This window comes from Cnephaeus nilssonii (assembly GCF_951640355.1).
Source record: "Cnephaeus nilssonii genome assembly, chromosome: 6".
Classification (NCBI taxonomy): domain Eukaryota; kingdom Metazoa; phylum Chordata; class Mammalia; order Chiroptera; family Vespertilionidae; genus Cnephaeus; species Cnephaeus nilssonii.
The window spans coordinates 51,232,986-51,249,277 of NC_137077.1; the positions used below are offsets into that span (position 1 = coordinate 51,232,986).

General features: G+C 55.0%; 2 protein-coding genes across 2 annotated transcripts; both read left to right on the forward strand.

Annotated features, from left to right (window-relative positions):
• Positions 1 to 393: 393 nt before the first annotated feature.
• HOXC9 (homeobox C9) lies at positions 394 to 3,468 on the forward strand (the record flags this gene model as incomplete). Its single annotated transcript, XM_079775928.1, has 2 exons — positions 394 to 931; positions 2,644 to 3,468. 2 exons carry the CDS (start codon positions 394 to 396, stop codon positions 2,886 to 2,888), a joined length of 783 nt encoding a protein of 260 aa, XP_079632054.1. The 3' UTR covers positions 2,889 to 3,468.
• A 5,570-nt stretch (positions 3,469 to 9,038) lies between these two features.
• Positions 9,039 to 12,117, forward strand: HOXC8 (homeobox C8). The gene is made up of 2 exons (XM_079775281.1): positions 9,039 to 9,822; positions 11,162 to 12,117. Exons 1-2 carry the CDS (start codon positions 9,387 to 9,389, stop codon positions 11,452 to 11,454), a joined length of 729 nt encoding a protein of 242 aa, XP_079631407.1. The 5' UTR covers positions 9,039 to 9,386; the 3' UTR covers positions 11,455 to 12,117.
• Positions 12,118 to 16,292: the final 4,175 nt, after the last annotated feature.

Genomic DNA, 16,292 nt, shown 5'->3' on the forward strand with positions numbered 1-16,292 from the left:
CCTGGGGGTGGGGGCGGGAGGCCATCTGCTCCTGGGTGGACATGGGCAAGGGGGTTCTCTGATGAGAGACGAGTTGTCCTGAGGGGGTGACGGACGCCTTGGGTCCAGAGTTCCGGACCCCCAGGAAAACGCAGGTCGCGGGGATCAGCAGAGAAGGGGGTGGGAGAAGGTTAAAAAAAAAAAAAAAAAGGCAAGGGAAAAAAAAAAAAAAAGCCCCTGCGCATTGATCCGCGCCGTATTTTTGGGTAAATACGATCACGTGGGGGCCGGAGAGCCAATGGGCTGCGGGGAAAAGGCTGGAAAAATAATTACCTGCCTTGATTGTTCTGTGAGCAGATAAAAAGTACATATACAGTTCATACAATAATCTTATGTATGTAAAACCCCGTTACGATGTCGGCGACGGGGCCCATCAGTAACTATTACGTGGACTCGCTCATCTCCCACGACAATGAAGACCTCCTAGCGTCCAGGTTTCCGGCCACCGGGGCTCACCCCGCCGCCGCCAGACCCAGCGGCTTGGTGCCGGACTGTAGCGATTTTCCGTCCTGTAGCTTCGCGCCCAAGCCGGCCGTGTTCAGCACGTCGTGGGCGCCCGTGCCCTCGCAGTCGTCCGTGGTGTACCACCCGTACGGCCCCCAGCCCCACCTCGGCGCCGACACGCGCTACATGCGGACTTGGCTCGAGCCGCTGTCCGGCGCCGTCTCCTTCCCCAGCTTCCCGGCCGGCGGCCGGCACTACGCCCTCAAGCCGGACGCCTACCCCGGGCGCCGCGCCGACTGCGGCCCGGGCGACGGCCGCAGCTACCCGGACTACATGTACGGCTCGCCCGGGGAGCTGCGCGACCGCGCCCCGCAGACCCTGCCCTCGCCCGAGGCGGACGCCCTCGCCGGCGGCAAGCACAAAGAGGAGAAGGCCGACCTGGACCCCAGTAAGTTGGGAGCAATTTTCCTTTACAACCGGCGCGGGAGGGGAGGAGAGGCCGAGCGGGGGGAGCCGGATTACAGCCCCGCGGAGTGGCGCAGGGAGCGCGGGAGAGGGGCGAGGGCGAGGGGGTGAGGACTCAATAAAAGCGAATTACCTTGGGGAGCTTTCAGGGGCAGGGAGGTCTGAAAGGGGGCCCAAGGAGCCAGGTTGGGAGAGGGCTGAGGGGGGGCTCCTCGCCCAGGAGCAGGTTTTGATGAGAGACCCCCGCCCCCCATACCCCCAGCCCGGGCTCTTTGGCTCAGTCGTTACTTTCCAAGAAATGCAGACAGGGCCAGGGGATGGGGTGGGGGCGAGGTTCATTTTATGGTTTGAGGTGGGATGGGACAGAGATGAGGAGGACACTCGGGGCAGGGAGAAAATTCACCCCTACCTCCCAGCCAGCATGGGGGGGGGGTGGTCCTCACACCACTAGAGATGAATAAAACTCAAGGTCTATGGACTTCTCTCCCAGGACCACTGAGTGAAGGGTCTGGGGGAACTTGGAGAGACAGGACTTCCAGAGTTAGGGGAGAGAAGTGGGGTCCCAGCCTCAAACTTGAAAGCCCTCCTCTGAGGGTCTGCAGGAGAGAAGGTAGAAAATGGGGGTGTCAGGGATGAGGAGTGGGGAGAGACATCTCCCCAGATTAGAGAATTACACACACACACACACACACACACACACACACACACACACATACACACACATACACATACACTCCAATCAGGGAGACAGGAGCCTTCTGAGTGTTGCAAAGAAGGGCAGGGGTAGGTGGGGAGGGGCAGGTGGGAGCTGTAGGGCCAGAGAAAGGGGAAAGAAGAGAAACAGCAGGGGAGGGGTGCAGCCCCCTGGGTGTGAGGAAGTGTCTGGGGGAGTCCCAGGGGGGGCTCCAGGAAATCCTTTCCTCCAGCCCGGTAAGGGGCCAGGGCCTAATTATACCCCTCTGAGCCTTCCCTCCTTGCCCTCAGCTACTCTCATAAACCTGAAATTGGAGGCTTGGCTCCTGCAGAGCCTGTCCTGGGGCTGGCAGGAGGGGTGGGGGCATGGCAGTCGAACAGGGAAGCTCACATGTAGGGGGGCTGTTTCCAAGGCCAGCAGCTCTCTGGGGGAGAGGAGGAAGGCTTTTCCTAGCCCAGCATCACCCTGAGAATTCGCCTCAGCAGGGTTGAACTCGGAGGGCGGATATGAGCAACAGCGCTGGAGAGGGTAGTGAGGGGCTCAGGGGCTCTCAGGGTCAGGAAGCAGAACTGCAGAAATCTCAGGACTTGGTCGTGGGCTGGGTGGATGGGAGGGGGCAAAGGAGGAGGGAAGTGGGGAGGAGAGAGCCCTCACTATAAAAATAAAAAACAAGGGAGAGAAGCATTTATGGGCCTATGAAACGGTTGGGAATTTGGACTTTTTATGAGGATATTCTCGAGTTACTACTCTTGAAGCTGAGGACCAGACTGTTGGGGCTTTGATAGCTTTGATTTCCTATAGTTTTAGGAAACTGAAGAAGGGGGAGGTGGGGAGGGGGGCAGAATGCAAAAGGAGTGAGGGGAAATTCCTACAGCAAAACGTGTCCAAATTCAGGTTCAATTATTGGGTTTTGATAGCCTGGCTACGCCTGGGGGTGGAGTGGCAGGGATCCTGGGCTGGAAAGGGTCTCCACTGACCCCTGCCTGTGTTTGGCCCTCCAGGCAACCCCGTGGCCAACTGGATCCACGCCCGCTCCACGAGGAAGAAGCGCTGCCCCTACACCAAGTACCAGACGCTGGAACTGGAGAAGGAGTTTCTCTTCAATATGTATTTAACCAGGGACCGTCGGTACGAGGTGGCCCGGGTTCTCAACCTCACCGAGCGGCAGGTCAAAATCTGGTTTCAAAACCGGAGGATGAAGATGAAAAAGATGAATAAAGAGAAAACCGACAAGGAGCAATCCTAAACCCTGCCCGGCCTGCTGCCTCGGCACAGCCAAGGGAAAAACAAAAAAAAAAACACAAAAAAAACCCAGCCCAGGCGGGAGAGAGCAAGAAAAAGGAAAGGAAAGAGCAAGATAGAGAAAAGCCAATCCGCTTAAAAAGAAAAAAAAAAAGGAAAGGGAAAAGGAAAACTCTTGCGATTTGGGAGGGTTCAGTGTTGAGAAATTGGTGTTTTAGAGTTAGTTCTACCCAGCGAGGATCAGGAGGCGGGGAGAGAAGCCGCATTCTCTTCTCCTGCGCAACTGAAATAAATGACACACACAATGTGATTTTTTTTCTCCTTTCTTCAGAGAAGCCAGTACTTGAATCGCTATATTTCTATTTTTTTTCCTGTATCATATTTGGTCCGGGCCATCTCTCCCCAGGCCTGGGGTGCTCTGCGTGCAGATTTTGTACAAAAAAAAAAGATACACATACATACACAATAAGGAGTCCCAGCCCAGGAGCTGAGGGGCGAGGGCCGGGGATGGTGCCGCAGGCTGGGTCCAGCGCGCAGGCCGGTGCCTCGGGCATGTACATAGCAGTGTTTCCTATCATCCCCAGCGTCCGTCCTGTAACGTGCTTCTGTTTGTTATGGTAGAACAGCTCTGTGTTAATATATCGAAGTCATTTAAAAAACCAGAAACCCAACTGCATCCAGTTCTCATTATTTCTCCTCCCTGTGGCTCCCAGGCCGCTGTCGTGGAGGAGGCAAGTGCTCAGACCCTCTGGGGGAGGCTGGAGCCAGGAAGGGGCTCTCTTGACCTCGGGAGGGCAAGTGCCTGCTGCTTCTCTCCAGGCGGGGTGGGGTGGGTGAGGGCTCCAGGGTGGGGTGGAGGCTGCTTAGACCTGGGCACAGTCTGTGCCTGCTCCGATAGCTGCCTAGGAGTTTCCTGGTAGCTCAATGGAGTCCGGGGGTGGGGGCATGGCATGAATGGCTTTCCCTCGCTGTAATTAATTGTAATAATTTATGAGTACAGGAGATCGGAGGGAAGAGATAGGTGAAGATGAAAGTTGGGTGCTGGGTGAGGGCCCGGGCTGGATTCTTGCCTGGCTGCATCGGTGCTTCGAGGGATGGCTAGGGGGGTTGAGTAGGGAGGGTGTGCGGTTTGGAGGAGGAAGGCCAGCAGGCCTCAGGGAGAACAGGCACTGAGGATTTCGTTGAGAATAAAAGGAGGAAGATGGGAGAGAGAGAGAGAGAGAGAGAGAGAGAGAGAGAGAGAGAGAGAGAGAGAGAGAGATATTAAGGAAGGAGAAAGATGGCAAAGCCAATACAATCAGAATTAGATTTAGTTTCTACTTCTCAATGCATTCTCTGATGGTTAGTTTGAATGTTGGTCTCGGGGTGCAGGGGTTATGCTGTGCAGCTGCAGCATTTCTGGGGGGTAGTGTGGCCAGGGCCCAAGGAAGCTACTCAGGGATTAGTCAGGCGGGGAATGTTCTCTGGTGGTTGAAGGACCCCAGGCATAAGGATGTAGAGATGTGTGTCTGACAGCCTGGTGGGGCTGTCAGCTGCACTGTACCCCAGAGTGCCCTCCCCAGAACTGGCAGATTCATCTGCTAATCAGAAGCAGACACAAGCTGCAGGGTATGCCTCTGCCTGGGCGCCCCCTTTCTCGGAAATCCCCCAATCTGGAAACTATTAAACGCAGACTGCCTGAAATGCAGCCCTTTAATACCTCAGGCTGCCCCTTCTGGAGAGGGTGCAGGGTGTTGCTCTGAATTCTTGGGGTGTATCATAAAATAATTGGGGACCCCAGGCCTTGTGCAGCTCCCTGGGCCATTGCATTGTCTTACAGGATTGGTGAGGCACTTGTAGGGACCAGCCCCTCCCCATCATTTGAATGTCCTACCCCCTCCCGCCATTAAACTCTCCAGTGTTGGGGGCTGGAGGAAGGTGGGAAGGGGTGAACATTTTGTTTTGATAATATTTTGAGTCAAAAATCGCAAACGACCGACCGATGGTGTGGTTTCCCCAGTAGCGGAAGCACCCTGTCCTCTCTCCCGCTTAGGAGACATCCTTTCCAATTCCAGAATCGATTGTTCCCTTGGTCCTTTTGAAAGGTGCTTTGCCTGTAGATTGCTCGCTTTTCTCGCTTCCTCCCTCCTCCCTTTGGCCATTTTGCAGTCCTGTGACCCTGGCCTCAGTTCTGCACCCATTGGGGAACAAGGCACCCATCTGCCCGGGTCCTGACGCGGGGACTCGGGCCCCGAGCCTGGCGGCCTTTCCGGGCTTCCACCCCGCCCCTGTTCCAAGGCCCTTTCGCCTCCCCTCGTCCGCCAGCGGGGCCTGCTTCCCGCAGCCTGCCCGAGCCGGCCTGAATGCGGGCAGGAAGGAGGGCGCCGGGCTCGAGGGCCCCGGATCCAGAGCAGGCCCACCCCGCCCAGGCCCACCAGCTCAGCCGCCTGCAGGTCAGGATTGGATTCAGTTTTTATTTATTATAATCTGTGCGTTAAAACCGTCACAACACAACACACATCTGGGGAAAGAAACGAAAGCTGGGGGAAAGGGGCTAGCAAACGCCCTCCTGCCCTAATCTTCCCCTCCCACCTCTCCTCTGCTCCTTTGTCAGAATCACAAAACCCTAAAGGTTGTTCCACTTGGAAAGGCAGGGGATAGGTACATTTCCGCAGCACCGAAATGCCACTTTTATGGCGCTGTTTGTCTCCCTGCGCTGGATTCTGAATGGGGCCGAACAAAACAGCAGCGCGGAGCTGGCTAGACGTCTGGGCTTAATTGTTTTATGGTTTAAATAAGGTGGACACTCTTTCCTTTGAAATCAGATTATAGGAATGTTTTGTCTATGGCCCACGGAGAACAGGACCTCACTGGCTGGGGGGGTGGGGGGGGGAGAGGTGGAGAGAGCGCGCGTGAGAGAGGGATGGGCTACAAACCAGGGGGCAAACAGCCGGGAGAAGTCAGAGTCCCACCCCAGAGTCCAGCGGGCAGCAGCGGAATAGGCGGTGCGGGACCGGCAGCAGGGTAAGAAGAGCCAGGAGTTTAGGGTGCAGCCTTGGGCAGGTGGTTGCGGGAGCTTCAGGGCGTGCGTCGGCGTGCGCGGAGGTGTTCCCAGCCCAGAAATGCGCCTGAAGAGGGGAGGAGGAAAGACCGCGGCAGTTCCTTTGCGTGGTGGCTCTTAATGCGGGAAGAGAGGGTTTCAAAAAGAGAGAAGAGTGTGAAACCTTTGACAAGGTTTATCTCGAGAACTTATAAAACAAACGGAAAGCGGTCCCGGGGGAACTCCCTTGCAGGGACCCCCCCCTCCCCCTCCCCCATTTGGAAACTCCTTCCTGCCACTTTTCACCTTAGGGCCAAGCCTGAGACCTGCTTGCTCTCTCCCCTGGCTTTTCCCCCAGCTGGACTGCATTGGAGAAAATGAACGCGAGGTGGCGCTGTTGTTCAATATTAGAGGCGGCGGCGGCGCCCCTGGCCGGCCTGGCCGCACTGACATTTGAGGCCCGGCTCCTCGGAGCAGTGGCGAGAAGGCCCCGCGCCCCGGTCCAGCCCGGCCCTACTGGCTGAGCAAATCAATCCTCTCACCTGCGAGGTGTAAATAAATCGTGAGCGGTGGCGGGAGATGGGCCCTGGCTCTGACAGCAGGTTCGCGAGGGAGGCGAGGGAGGGCGGGTGTCGAAAATAATCGCTTTGCGGAGGAGATAAGAACGAAGCAGGCAGCGCGTAATTAACACAAAAAGGCAGAATGACCCAGACAAACGAACATAAATCCGTGATACCTAGAAAGGCGGTGCAGGCCTCGAGGCGAGGGACAGAGACTCCCCAGCGAGGATGGCTGCTTGTGGTTCTTTATTTCCTGGCTCCCGAAGGGAAATCAACCAGTTATGTGTAAAAGAAAAGAAAAAACAATCAAATGAAAGAAAGGAAGAAAAGGCGAGGGACCTCCTCCCCAAAAGGGGAAACCAAGTCCGGCCAGGGGGTTCAGGACTGGTGGGCTCTCGGAGCAGGCTGCTGTGCCGGCACACTCAGGACAGTCGCATTCCAAGACACAAAGACCCGGAAGAAGAGCTGTGTGGCAGGGATTTCGCTGGACCATAAACTGTAGAGATATCCCCTCCACCCTCTAAAAGATAAGGTGCAGGCTCCAGAGCGGACCGGCCTGCCGAGCCTCCTCTTTCCAGGCAGGGAAGAGAAAGTATTTATGACAGTCCCTGGTGATCCAGATGCTGGGAGCCCAGAGTCCATCCGGATCAGCTAGGTCCTGCAGAGCAAGCTCAGAGAAGGCAGGGCTGGAACCACGGCTGAAGCGTGCTCACCCCTGTCTGTCCTCCACGCTCCTGGGCCCTAGGGAGACCTGAAGCCCTGGCACAGCCTTCCTCTGACCCTCCCCTCCTGCTGCCCCAGGGTCCTTGCTCTGGGTCTCACAGAGTCTGGGCAGCCCCGGACTCAGATGGGGGTGGGTTTCTCTAAATTCAGAGGAGAGAGGAAGCATCGCTTGCTTGGGCATCCGTGAATCTCCTTTGAGAATTTGGCTGAGGGTGGCCATTTCCCCAGCAATTATTTAGATAATAGAGGGATGGGGTGGGGAGGCTCATTCTCTCAGCACCATCCTCCCCTGCACTGCCATTCCTTCCTCCATACCCAGAGCTGGCTTCCAGATGGGGAAGAAAAAAGATCTGGTTTCCTACTGCCTCCTTCCTCGTTCAGGATGTGGAAGCCTCAGGATGTGGAAGGAAAATAGGTAGCAAATTTGTTCGTGATGCAAAGAGCTAAAGCTGCGTGTGTATTTGTCAGGTATTATTTTCCAATGCGCCTGGGTGTGCATGTGTGTGCACAGTATCTGTGGAGTGACAGGGGTGCTTCAAGGCATGATAGTTTAGTGAGCATGCACTTGATGTTTTTCAGGGTGGAAGGGAGCATATGCAGTGTCTGTGTATCCCCAGTGCACCTCGGTATAGCCCTGTGTGTCACAACCTCACACACTGTGTAGGGAGAGGACCAGAAAAAGCATTCTTCCTCTTCTTCATCCGTATGCACACAGCACACATACCTACAGCTCTCTCACTTTCTCCCTTCTCTCTCTGTCTGTGCCCAGCCCACAGAACTGCACGCACATATGGCCAGAGAAGGGTGCTGATGAACTAAGGTTATTCACTGGGATTGACTTGAATGTACCCTGTCCTGGGGCTGGGGGAAACCGCCCAGAGAAAGTGTGGGTAAACATTTAAAGAGTGTCTGTTGACAGTTCTCATCCACACCCTGGCCTGGGCAGCCTGCCTGGGGAGGTGGGGGGTGAGGTGAAGCCAGGGGATGCCCAGGGCGAGCTGGCATTCCTGATGACGGGGTAGGGTATGTAGGGACAAGTGAGAGGCCTGCTCCAGTCTCCTCCAACCTTGGTCCAAGTAGCCTCCTAAGGAGAAACATCCTGAATCCACCCAGCCAGCCGCCAGAGACCCACCAGCTGCCCTCTCCTCTGTCCCCACAAGCAGCGTTGCTCTCAGAACCCCCGGCCAAGCTCCTGGCCATTGCCTGGCTTCGTGCCTCCGGCAGGAGCTGGTGTCTGAAGGGGCAGTGCAGCCCCCCTGGGTACATGCAGTGACCCCACCTCTTCTCTCCCCACAGCAGGCAGCTAGAGAGCCTTAAGGACCGAGGGGAGCCAGGGCGGCCTCCCACCCAGGGGAGGGGCAAGAGGCACGGAGGTTTCTGATGCCTGAAGCATGTTGGGATAGGATGTGCTCGTTCCTCTTCAAAGTCTCCAGACTTAAGGATCCCATAGGAGTCTGTCCTTTGGTTCGGGGAGCCTGCTCTCCCTTGCTGGCATTCATCCCCCTGGGGGTCTTATACCTGTTGAGGTAACCTGAGTTGACCTGCTGGCTCAGGTATCTCTCTCTCAGAGAGGAAGGGAAAGAGAAGAGGGGGGAGAGGCACCTTCAGATCTGAATGCGCACCTTGGAAACACTGGCCCCAGCCATTAGCTTGGGCTGGCTCACCCCCACACACACATACATATACCACACCCCCATCCCTCCCCCTTCCTCTCCTCCCTCCAGGTCCCCCCCCAGCTCTGAACCCCTCAACCCCCCCACCATCCCTTCCTTCTCTCTCTCTCTCTCTCTCTCTCTCTCTCTCTCTCTCTCTCTCTCTCTCTCTCTCTCTCTCTCTCTCGCCTGTCTTCATGTCGTGGATTGATGAACGCGAATCGCGTGTAAGCGCCGCCACCGCCGGGAGTCTGAGGAATTCGCCTGGGCTGTTAAAGGAAAGAGCTAAGTGAGGGAGCGCGAGCTCTACCTACCGACAGTGAAGAGAGCCGCCGCCGCCGCGCCCGCTGCCGCCGCCGCCGCCCGCCCAGCCCGGGAGCTGCGTGAGCCGGCCGGCCGGCCCCGGCGCCCCCACCCGCCCAGCCCGGCCCAGCCCCGGGGACCAGCCGGCCGGGGGTTCGCTCCCGGGGGGAGGGGAGTTTCGGGGGTACCGGGCGGGGGAGTCTCGAGCCAGAGGGGAGGGGGCGGCGGGTTTTCATGTGCCCAGCATGAGCTCCTACTTCGTCAACCCCCTGTTCTCCAAATACAAAGGCGGCGAGTCCCTGGAACCGGCCTATTACGACTGCCGGTTCCCCCAGAGCGTGGGCAGGAGCCATGCGCTGGTGTACGGGCCCGGCGGCTCGGCGCCCGGCTTCCAGCACGCCTCGCACCACGTCCAAGACTTCTTCCACCACGGCACCTCGGGCATCTCCAACTCGGGCTACCAGCAGAACCCGTGCTCGCTGAGCTGCCACGGAGACGCCTCCAAATTCTATGGCTACGAGGCGCTCCCCAGACAGTCCCTTTATGGGGCTCAGCAAGAGGCGAGCGTGGTGCAATATCCCGACTGTAAATCCTCCGCCAACACTAACAGTAGCGAAGGACAAGGCCACTTAAATCAAAACTCGTCTCCCAGCCTCATGTTTCCATGGATGAGACCCCACGGTGAGAAGCCTTTTCTCTTTCCCCCTCGGTCTCCCGCGCTCCGGGGTCTCCCCCCTCCCTTGCCTCCTTTTTGTCTGTCCTGGCTTTCCCTCCGGGCGGTGGGGTCTCCCCGGCCCCACCTAGGTGCCTGAGTGGGTTTCTGGAGGTTGGGAGGTTCAGCTGGGGGTGAGGCACGGGGCTTGCCTGGGATATTTGGGGGACTGGGGTGAAGGGGGAAAGGTGGTGCCTGGGTGCAAAGGGTTAAAAGTCGTTGTCTCACCTCTGTCTGTCTGTCCGTCTCTCCCTCTTACCATCTCTAAGATCAAAGTTGGTGACGTGGCTGGGAAGGGGCCTGAGGAGCCTGAGGTTATCAGCCTTTGGAGCAAATCAGTGTCTCCATAAGGCACAGAGCCTCAGCCCAGGCTTTCTTGGGGCGAAGAGAGACCCCTGTTTCCCTCCCCTATCTGGGTCAGAGGGTGGTAAGACCCCAAGAACAGGTGCTCTGGCTCTCTGGGGGCACCCCGTGCCTTCTGTCAGAGAGCTGGCCTCAGGGCCACTACCCCAACTTTGCTGTACTTCCCTCCATTGAAGAGAAGAGAGGAAGCCAGAGAGGAGGAGGAAAATAAAGAGTGCTCTAAAGGAGAGACCATACAGATTAGAGGGCTCTGAGGTCCTGCAGATCCTAGCCAACCTCCCCCCTATCCAAGGCTAGTTGAATCTCCTGGAGACCCTACGAGTGGCTCAGGTCATGTGCCCCTCGAAGGGTGGCCCCTCCTGGCCCAATTTCGAAGTAAAAGGGGAAGCAAGGAAGCGACAAGTTCCAGCGGGGATGGCCCGTGATTTATTTGCTGGTCTCCAGTTAGCAATCAGGCCAAGCAGTGATACATTCCAGGAGATCAATTATTTTTCTTCCTGGCAAAGCAGTCGTCAGAGAGATTTGATGAGGAGACAGTGAGCAAAGCCCCTCTTCTTTACCCCCAGACCTTTTTCCTTTTTGGGGGGAAACAGACTGTCCCCAGCCCTGCTCACCAAATGCCACTCTGCACTTGTAAACAAAGCTGCGAGGGCCCCTTTTCCTGGGACTGCAGGCCCGGGAGTGCCCTGCAGTGATCCCCGGCCCCTGCCACCCCCCAGGTTCCAGACAGACCCCCGTCCAGCCCCCACCTCCCAAGGTGAAGCAAACCAAAACAAGCTCCCAAACTTTCCTGCCCTTGCCTGCTCTCGCCTATCTGCCCTTGCCTGCTCTGCGGGAGGAAGGGGACCTGGGAGATCAGGAGGAGGACTTTAGGGGAGAAAGAATGGCAGGGGAAAGCTGAGCCCCCACCCAAACATAACAAGCCTGGGGTTCTGTTCTGTCCAGCTCCCGGGCGTCGCAGCGGAAGGCAAACTTACAGCCGGTATCAGACCTTGGAACTAGAAAAGGAGTTTCTCTTTAATCCTTATTTGACACGAAAGCGCCGGATTGAAGTCTCTCACGCCCTGGGACTGACTGAGAGACAAGTGAAGATCTGGTTCCAAAACCGAAGGATGAAGTGGAAAAAGGAGAACAACAAGGATAAACTGCCCGGAGCCCGAGATGAGGAGAAGGTGGAGGAAGAAGGAAACGAGGAAGAGGAGAAAGAAGAGGAGGAAAAGGAAGAAAACAAGGACTAAGCAAAAAAGAGAGACCCCCCCCCCCCACCCCTTTAGCAACTCCCTTGAAGTTTCGTTTTATGGTAGCGGATAAATTGAGAAGTTTACGACTGTCATTTGCTTTTATAGAGAATAGAATGACACTCACAACTCTAACTACCTGTCAGATACTTGCAGTTCTGGTTTTATTACCTTTGGACTTCCCCCATCTTTATTTGTTGGGGGGCTGGAGGGGGGAGACTGAGACACAGCGAAAAGTTCGGAGTCTCTGTCTCAGTCGTTGCCCCAACACACACACTTGTCCCTACCCCCACCCTTCAGAGACCAGCCAGGATTTTAAGGTCTGAGACCTGCCCTCTTTGCCCCCTCTCTCGCCCCTTCTTGCCACACTCCCACCTCCCTGCTCCTTTGGTATTTATTTTAGAGGGGAGCCCCCCTTAAAATGAAGAAGACTCATGGCTTTGTGTTTATGCTAGGATTAGGTTATTAGATTTACTTCTTTTCAAAGGAAAGGAAAGAAAAGAATGAAGGAAGGAAAGGAAAGGGGAAATGTTTAAAGAAATAAAAAGGTGATAGCAAGGAATATTCCTTCTCCCTTTCTGGGGCTCCCCCGCACCATTAGAAAGACCATCCCCCACCCCCACCCTTTCCAGAGGGTAGACAGGAACCTGCAGTTGCTGAAAATCCTACCTAGTCACCCCATGGTCACTCAGGCCCACGCCTCCCTCCCCTTCGCTGTCTGATTTCTGTTGTTGGGCCTAGTTTCCTCTGAGCTGCATTAGTGTTAGTGCTCAGAAATCACCATAATCATGAAAATAATAATACTGATCATAATAATACTGATAATAATAATACTGATATCTTTAACATACTACCTAAAGGGAACCTGCAATAATCTTGAAAAAATAAAAAAGAGAAATTTTTAGAAATCCTAATATGGGAGAAAAAAAGAGAAAAATTTTAAAATGAAAAAAAAAAACCTCCAACGTATTTTATCACTACCTATAGAAAGAAATCCTGCTTTGAGAGTATTCGTAATGCGGTTTTGTTGTCGTTTGTTGCTGCTTATTTCACTAAGAAAACCCAACAACTGAGACTGCCTAGCTCGCCGGTCCTGTGCGCTTTTATTGTGCTTCTAACCCCAGTAGAGTAGAACTAAATTGCACTGAATGTATAGTTAACTCTGTCTTGAATTCTCTGTTTATGCAATGTGCTCGAAAGGAAAAAAAACGTTAAAAATATATCTATAATAATAATTTTTGGTCATTTGTCTTTATGTCCAGCTATGAATGTAGATTTTGTGTCCCGGCAGCCCTGTTCCTGGTCCAAGTACTTTGTATTGTATACGTGAGTCATAATAAAAAAAAAAAAAGGAGAAAAATATTTGAATCTGGAATGACTTGCTTCTTTCTCCAAAACCCCCTCCCTATGATCTGCCCCACTCCCCGTCCTCATCCTCTTTTCTCAATACTCTGGAAGAGGTCTCCTCCACTGACCTGGCTTTGAGGTGTGGGGGTGTGGAACTCATGTAGAGTTGAGAGGGCAGGCTGGGCTGGGAGGGCAGGTGAAAGGAGGGAGATGAAGAGGAGGAAGAAGAGCACCATGCTCTTGGGAAAACCTTGGCTCCAAACAAAGTGGGTTTCTGGATGCCAGGATTCCCAAATGGGGAGAAAGCACCTCCCCACTTATCCACCTTACTCCTCCTCAGCCCTGGGCTGGGCCCAGACAAAGAATCTGCCCCCATGCCCTTCCCAAAGCTAGGCCTTTTATTTCCAGGGCTGGCGCTGAGGATGAGGCAATGAGGTTCTTTCTGATCGCCACATGCCCCTCATGGCCATCCCTGGGCAGCCAGCACCCACCACTAGAACAGTGAACACGATGGGGAAAATATGAGGCGAGGCAGTGGAGGACTTGGCTGGAAGGTGCCTAAGGATGAGGAAGCTTAAGCCTGGGGGGAAGGCGACAAGAAGGGGAAAGTGAGTGAGCTGGTACACCAAGCAGAGTGGGTCCACATTCTGAAATTCAAATTCAGTCAGCACAGAGCCATCACTCACTTAGCCCACTTGCTCCCACTCCAGCCTCTGTTCTAGCTGTTTCACGCCCAGTCCAGGCTTCACCTTGGCATTTGGGCAGCCTGCCCTGCCCTCATGGTGTAGGCCATTGGCCTGGGGAGAAGGGACAGGCCTGCTGAGTGGACAGTCCCTCCATTCCAGCCACAGTAGGGTAAGGAGAGTCTTCATTGGACTCCTCATTCTCCAAAATAAAGGGTCAAAGGCTAAGGGACTCAGGGGGGCAAAGCGGTCTCTCACTCTTCCTGGGGGGGGGGGGGGGGCGGTCTTAGAGAAATCTGTTTATGCCAGTAAGATTCTGGTCAAATAATACCAAATTCCAGAGATACAAGTCAGTCATCTGGCTCAGTCAGGAGAGGGGGAAAGGGGAGGGGATGAGATCTTCTGGTCTTAAAAACCAGATCCCCAAAGACTGAAATATTTTGAGGCCAGATCTCTCTCTCTCTCTCTCTCTCTCTCTCTCTCTCTCTCTCTCTCTCTCTCTCTCTCTCTCTCTCTCTCGATGATTTTCCCAGACTTAGGCCCAGGCCAACTCTTGTTTCGTGTAATTCCACTCCGTCTGTGTCCTGGCTCCCACGCAAAGTGATCCTGAAAACAGGATTGAGTCGGGGATGGTGGATAGGGAACTGCTTCAGCCTGAGACAGGGTGCGAGAGAGGGTGCCATTGAAAGCCCATGCTGGGGGCAGCCGGGAACAGCTTTGAGCAGCTCTGGGGGAAATCTTTCGGAACCTGGGGTCCCCACGAAGGGCTACAGAGCCAGCCAGGTAACCCGGTTTGCTGCGCGAGACACTATCCGCCGGGAAAGTCCTAAAAGACAGCATTTAGCTCCCACCGCGGGCCTTCCCACGCGCGGCGCATCCTCTCCGGACTCCGAGGGCTGGCAGAGGGCTGTTTCATTTTTAAACGTGGAATTATGAATGCTATTAATAAAAATCGCTGGTCCAGGGGCTGAGGGGGTTGAACCCTACACTAAGTGGCTGGGAAGGATCTCACCTCTTGTTCCCCAAATGTCCCATTCATCCCTGGCCCTGCTCGGCAATGCCCGTGGCCCCAAGCCCGGCGTCGGAGGGCGGGGTGCATCTGGAGCGGGTGTCGCCTGAGACGTGGGCCAGACCGAGAGAGCTCTAGCCGCCCCCTCTTGCAGCACCCACTCCCCCACCCCTTCTGCCCACCGCCTCCGTTTTCTCGTTTGGAGAGAAAAGAAGGTAAAACCCGTTTTATGGGGGAATTTAATTGCGAGCAGGATGCGCTCTTTTTAGAAACGCGTCTCCCAAACGCTCCCGCCGTCCCATTACGGGAATGGGGACCATTCGGCTGCGGCAGTCAGAACTCTCTCCCATTCTTTACTTTTTTATTAGCCAATCAAAGTGGCTTCCGAAAGCGATTTGTGATTTGTGAAAAATAGTATCTTTCAAAATGCTGAGTTGAAGCATCTCCCTCATTTTGCCTTGAATTTATTATTCTAATCTCAACCGTAGAGACGAGATAATGCAGCTATTAAGTTGGGGGGCAAATTCGTTTCTCTGGATTTAAAAAATCCCTCATCATTTTCTCTCTCTCTCCCGCTTCATTGCTGAAGCCAGGGGAGGTGCAGGCCTACGGGGATTGGGGAAGGAGGGAGGCGGAGTGGGTACTGGATGTCCTAAAAGGCTCCTTGGAGGACCCTAGGACGGGAGAGTGGATTGGCCGCTCCATCCTCATCTTTTCCAAATGAGATGCCCCCGCGACTGGGAGGCGGCTGGCGAAGTCACCCTGCCCCAATTAGAGCGAGCTCGGGACAGGTTGTGCCACAGACAAGAAGCAAAATTTCCGGCGAGCTGCCCGCAGCGCCGTCCCATTCTCCCTGCGGCCCATTGTGAAAAGCTGGGCCCGCGCTTCCTTGTTGTAATTTTTAACTACCTGTTATAAAATTTATGGGCGGGTTTGTAAAAGAAACGAGGTCCCTGCATCCGGCGGAGGGAACTGCTTCACTTCTGTGGAGGAAGCTTGGGGAGGGGATGGGGGACCCCTGTTGGTTGGGGTAGGGCACCCAGCCCTGGAAGTCCCCAAGCCAACTCCCTGTGGGTCCAAGGGGAGAGCTTTGGGCCTTCGAATCTCCAGCTGGTGGGAAGAGTGGTTGGGCTATGACTGATGGGCAAGCAGTCTCTATGGGGACTTTAGTCTGAGCTCCCCCACACTGGACACATCGCCAAAATTTGGGGTCTGGAGAAGGGTGGGGGTGCCTCGGGTGCTCAGAATTTAGTAAGGAAGGTGGAATTTAGGGAGGGAGAAGGTTCTTTATCCAATGCCTCCAAGGTGTGTCTCAGCTGCCAGGATGCGGGAATTTTTCTGAAAAAGGCGGGCGGGTGTGGGCTACCAGACAAGACAGAAAGGGCTTCACACTGCCTTGCACCTAAAGGGAAAAGAAGTGGGAACCAAGATCTTGGGCCTTAGTTTTATTTTTAATTCTAAAAAGATTGGCAGTAGCTGCCATGCCAACCTTGGAATTGAGAAGACCGGACAGTAGGGGTGGTCTTGGGGGGAAATGTATTTTCTCTGAAAAAGGAACCTGGGGATGAGAGGTGCTTTGGGGGTCCTAGAAGCGGCTCCCAATTCTCACCCCTCCTGCTGTCTCTGCAGGTCTGCCCAGGCCAGGCTAAGCCCTCCCCGCTCTGCAGACCACGGTCAGTTCAGGCTTGCCTACGAGGTTTCCAGGGGCCTGCCCCGCCCACTCCTGTTTGGGGTGCAGTGGGGGGCTGCCCAGACACCCCATTGGGAAGGATGTTGTTCACTTACCAGGAAAAAAAAAA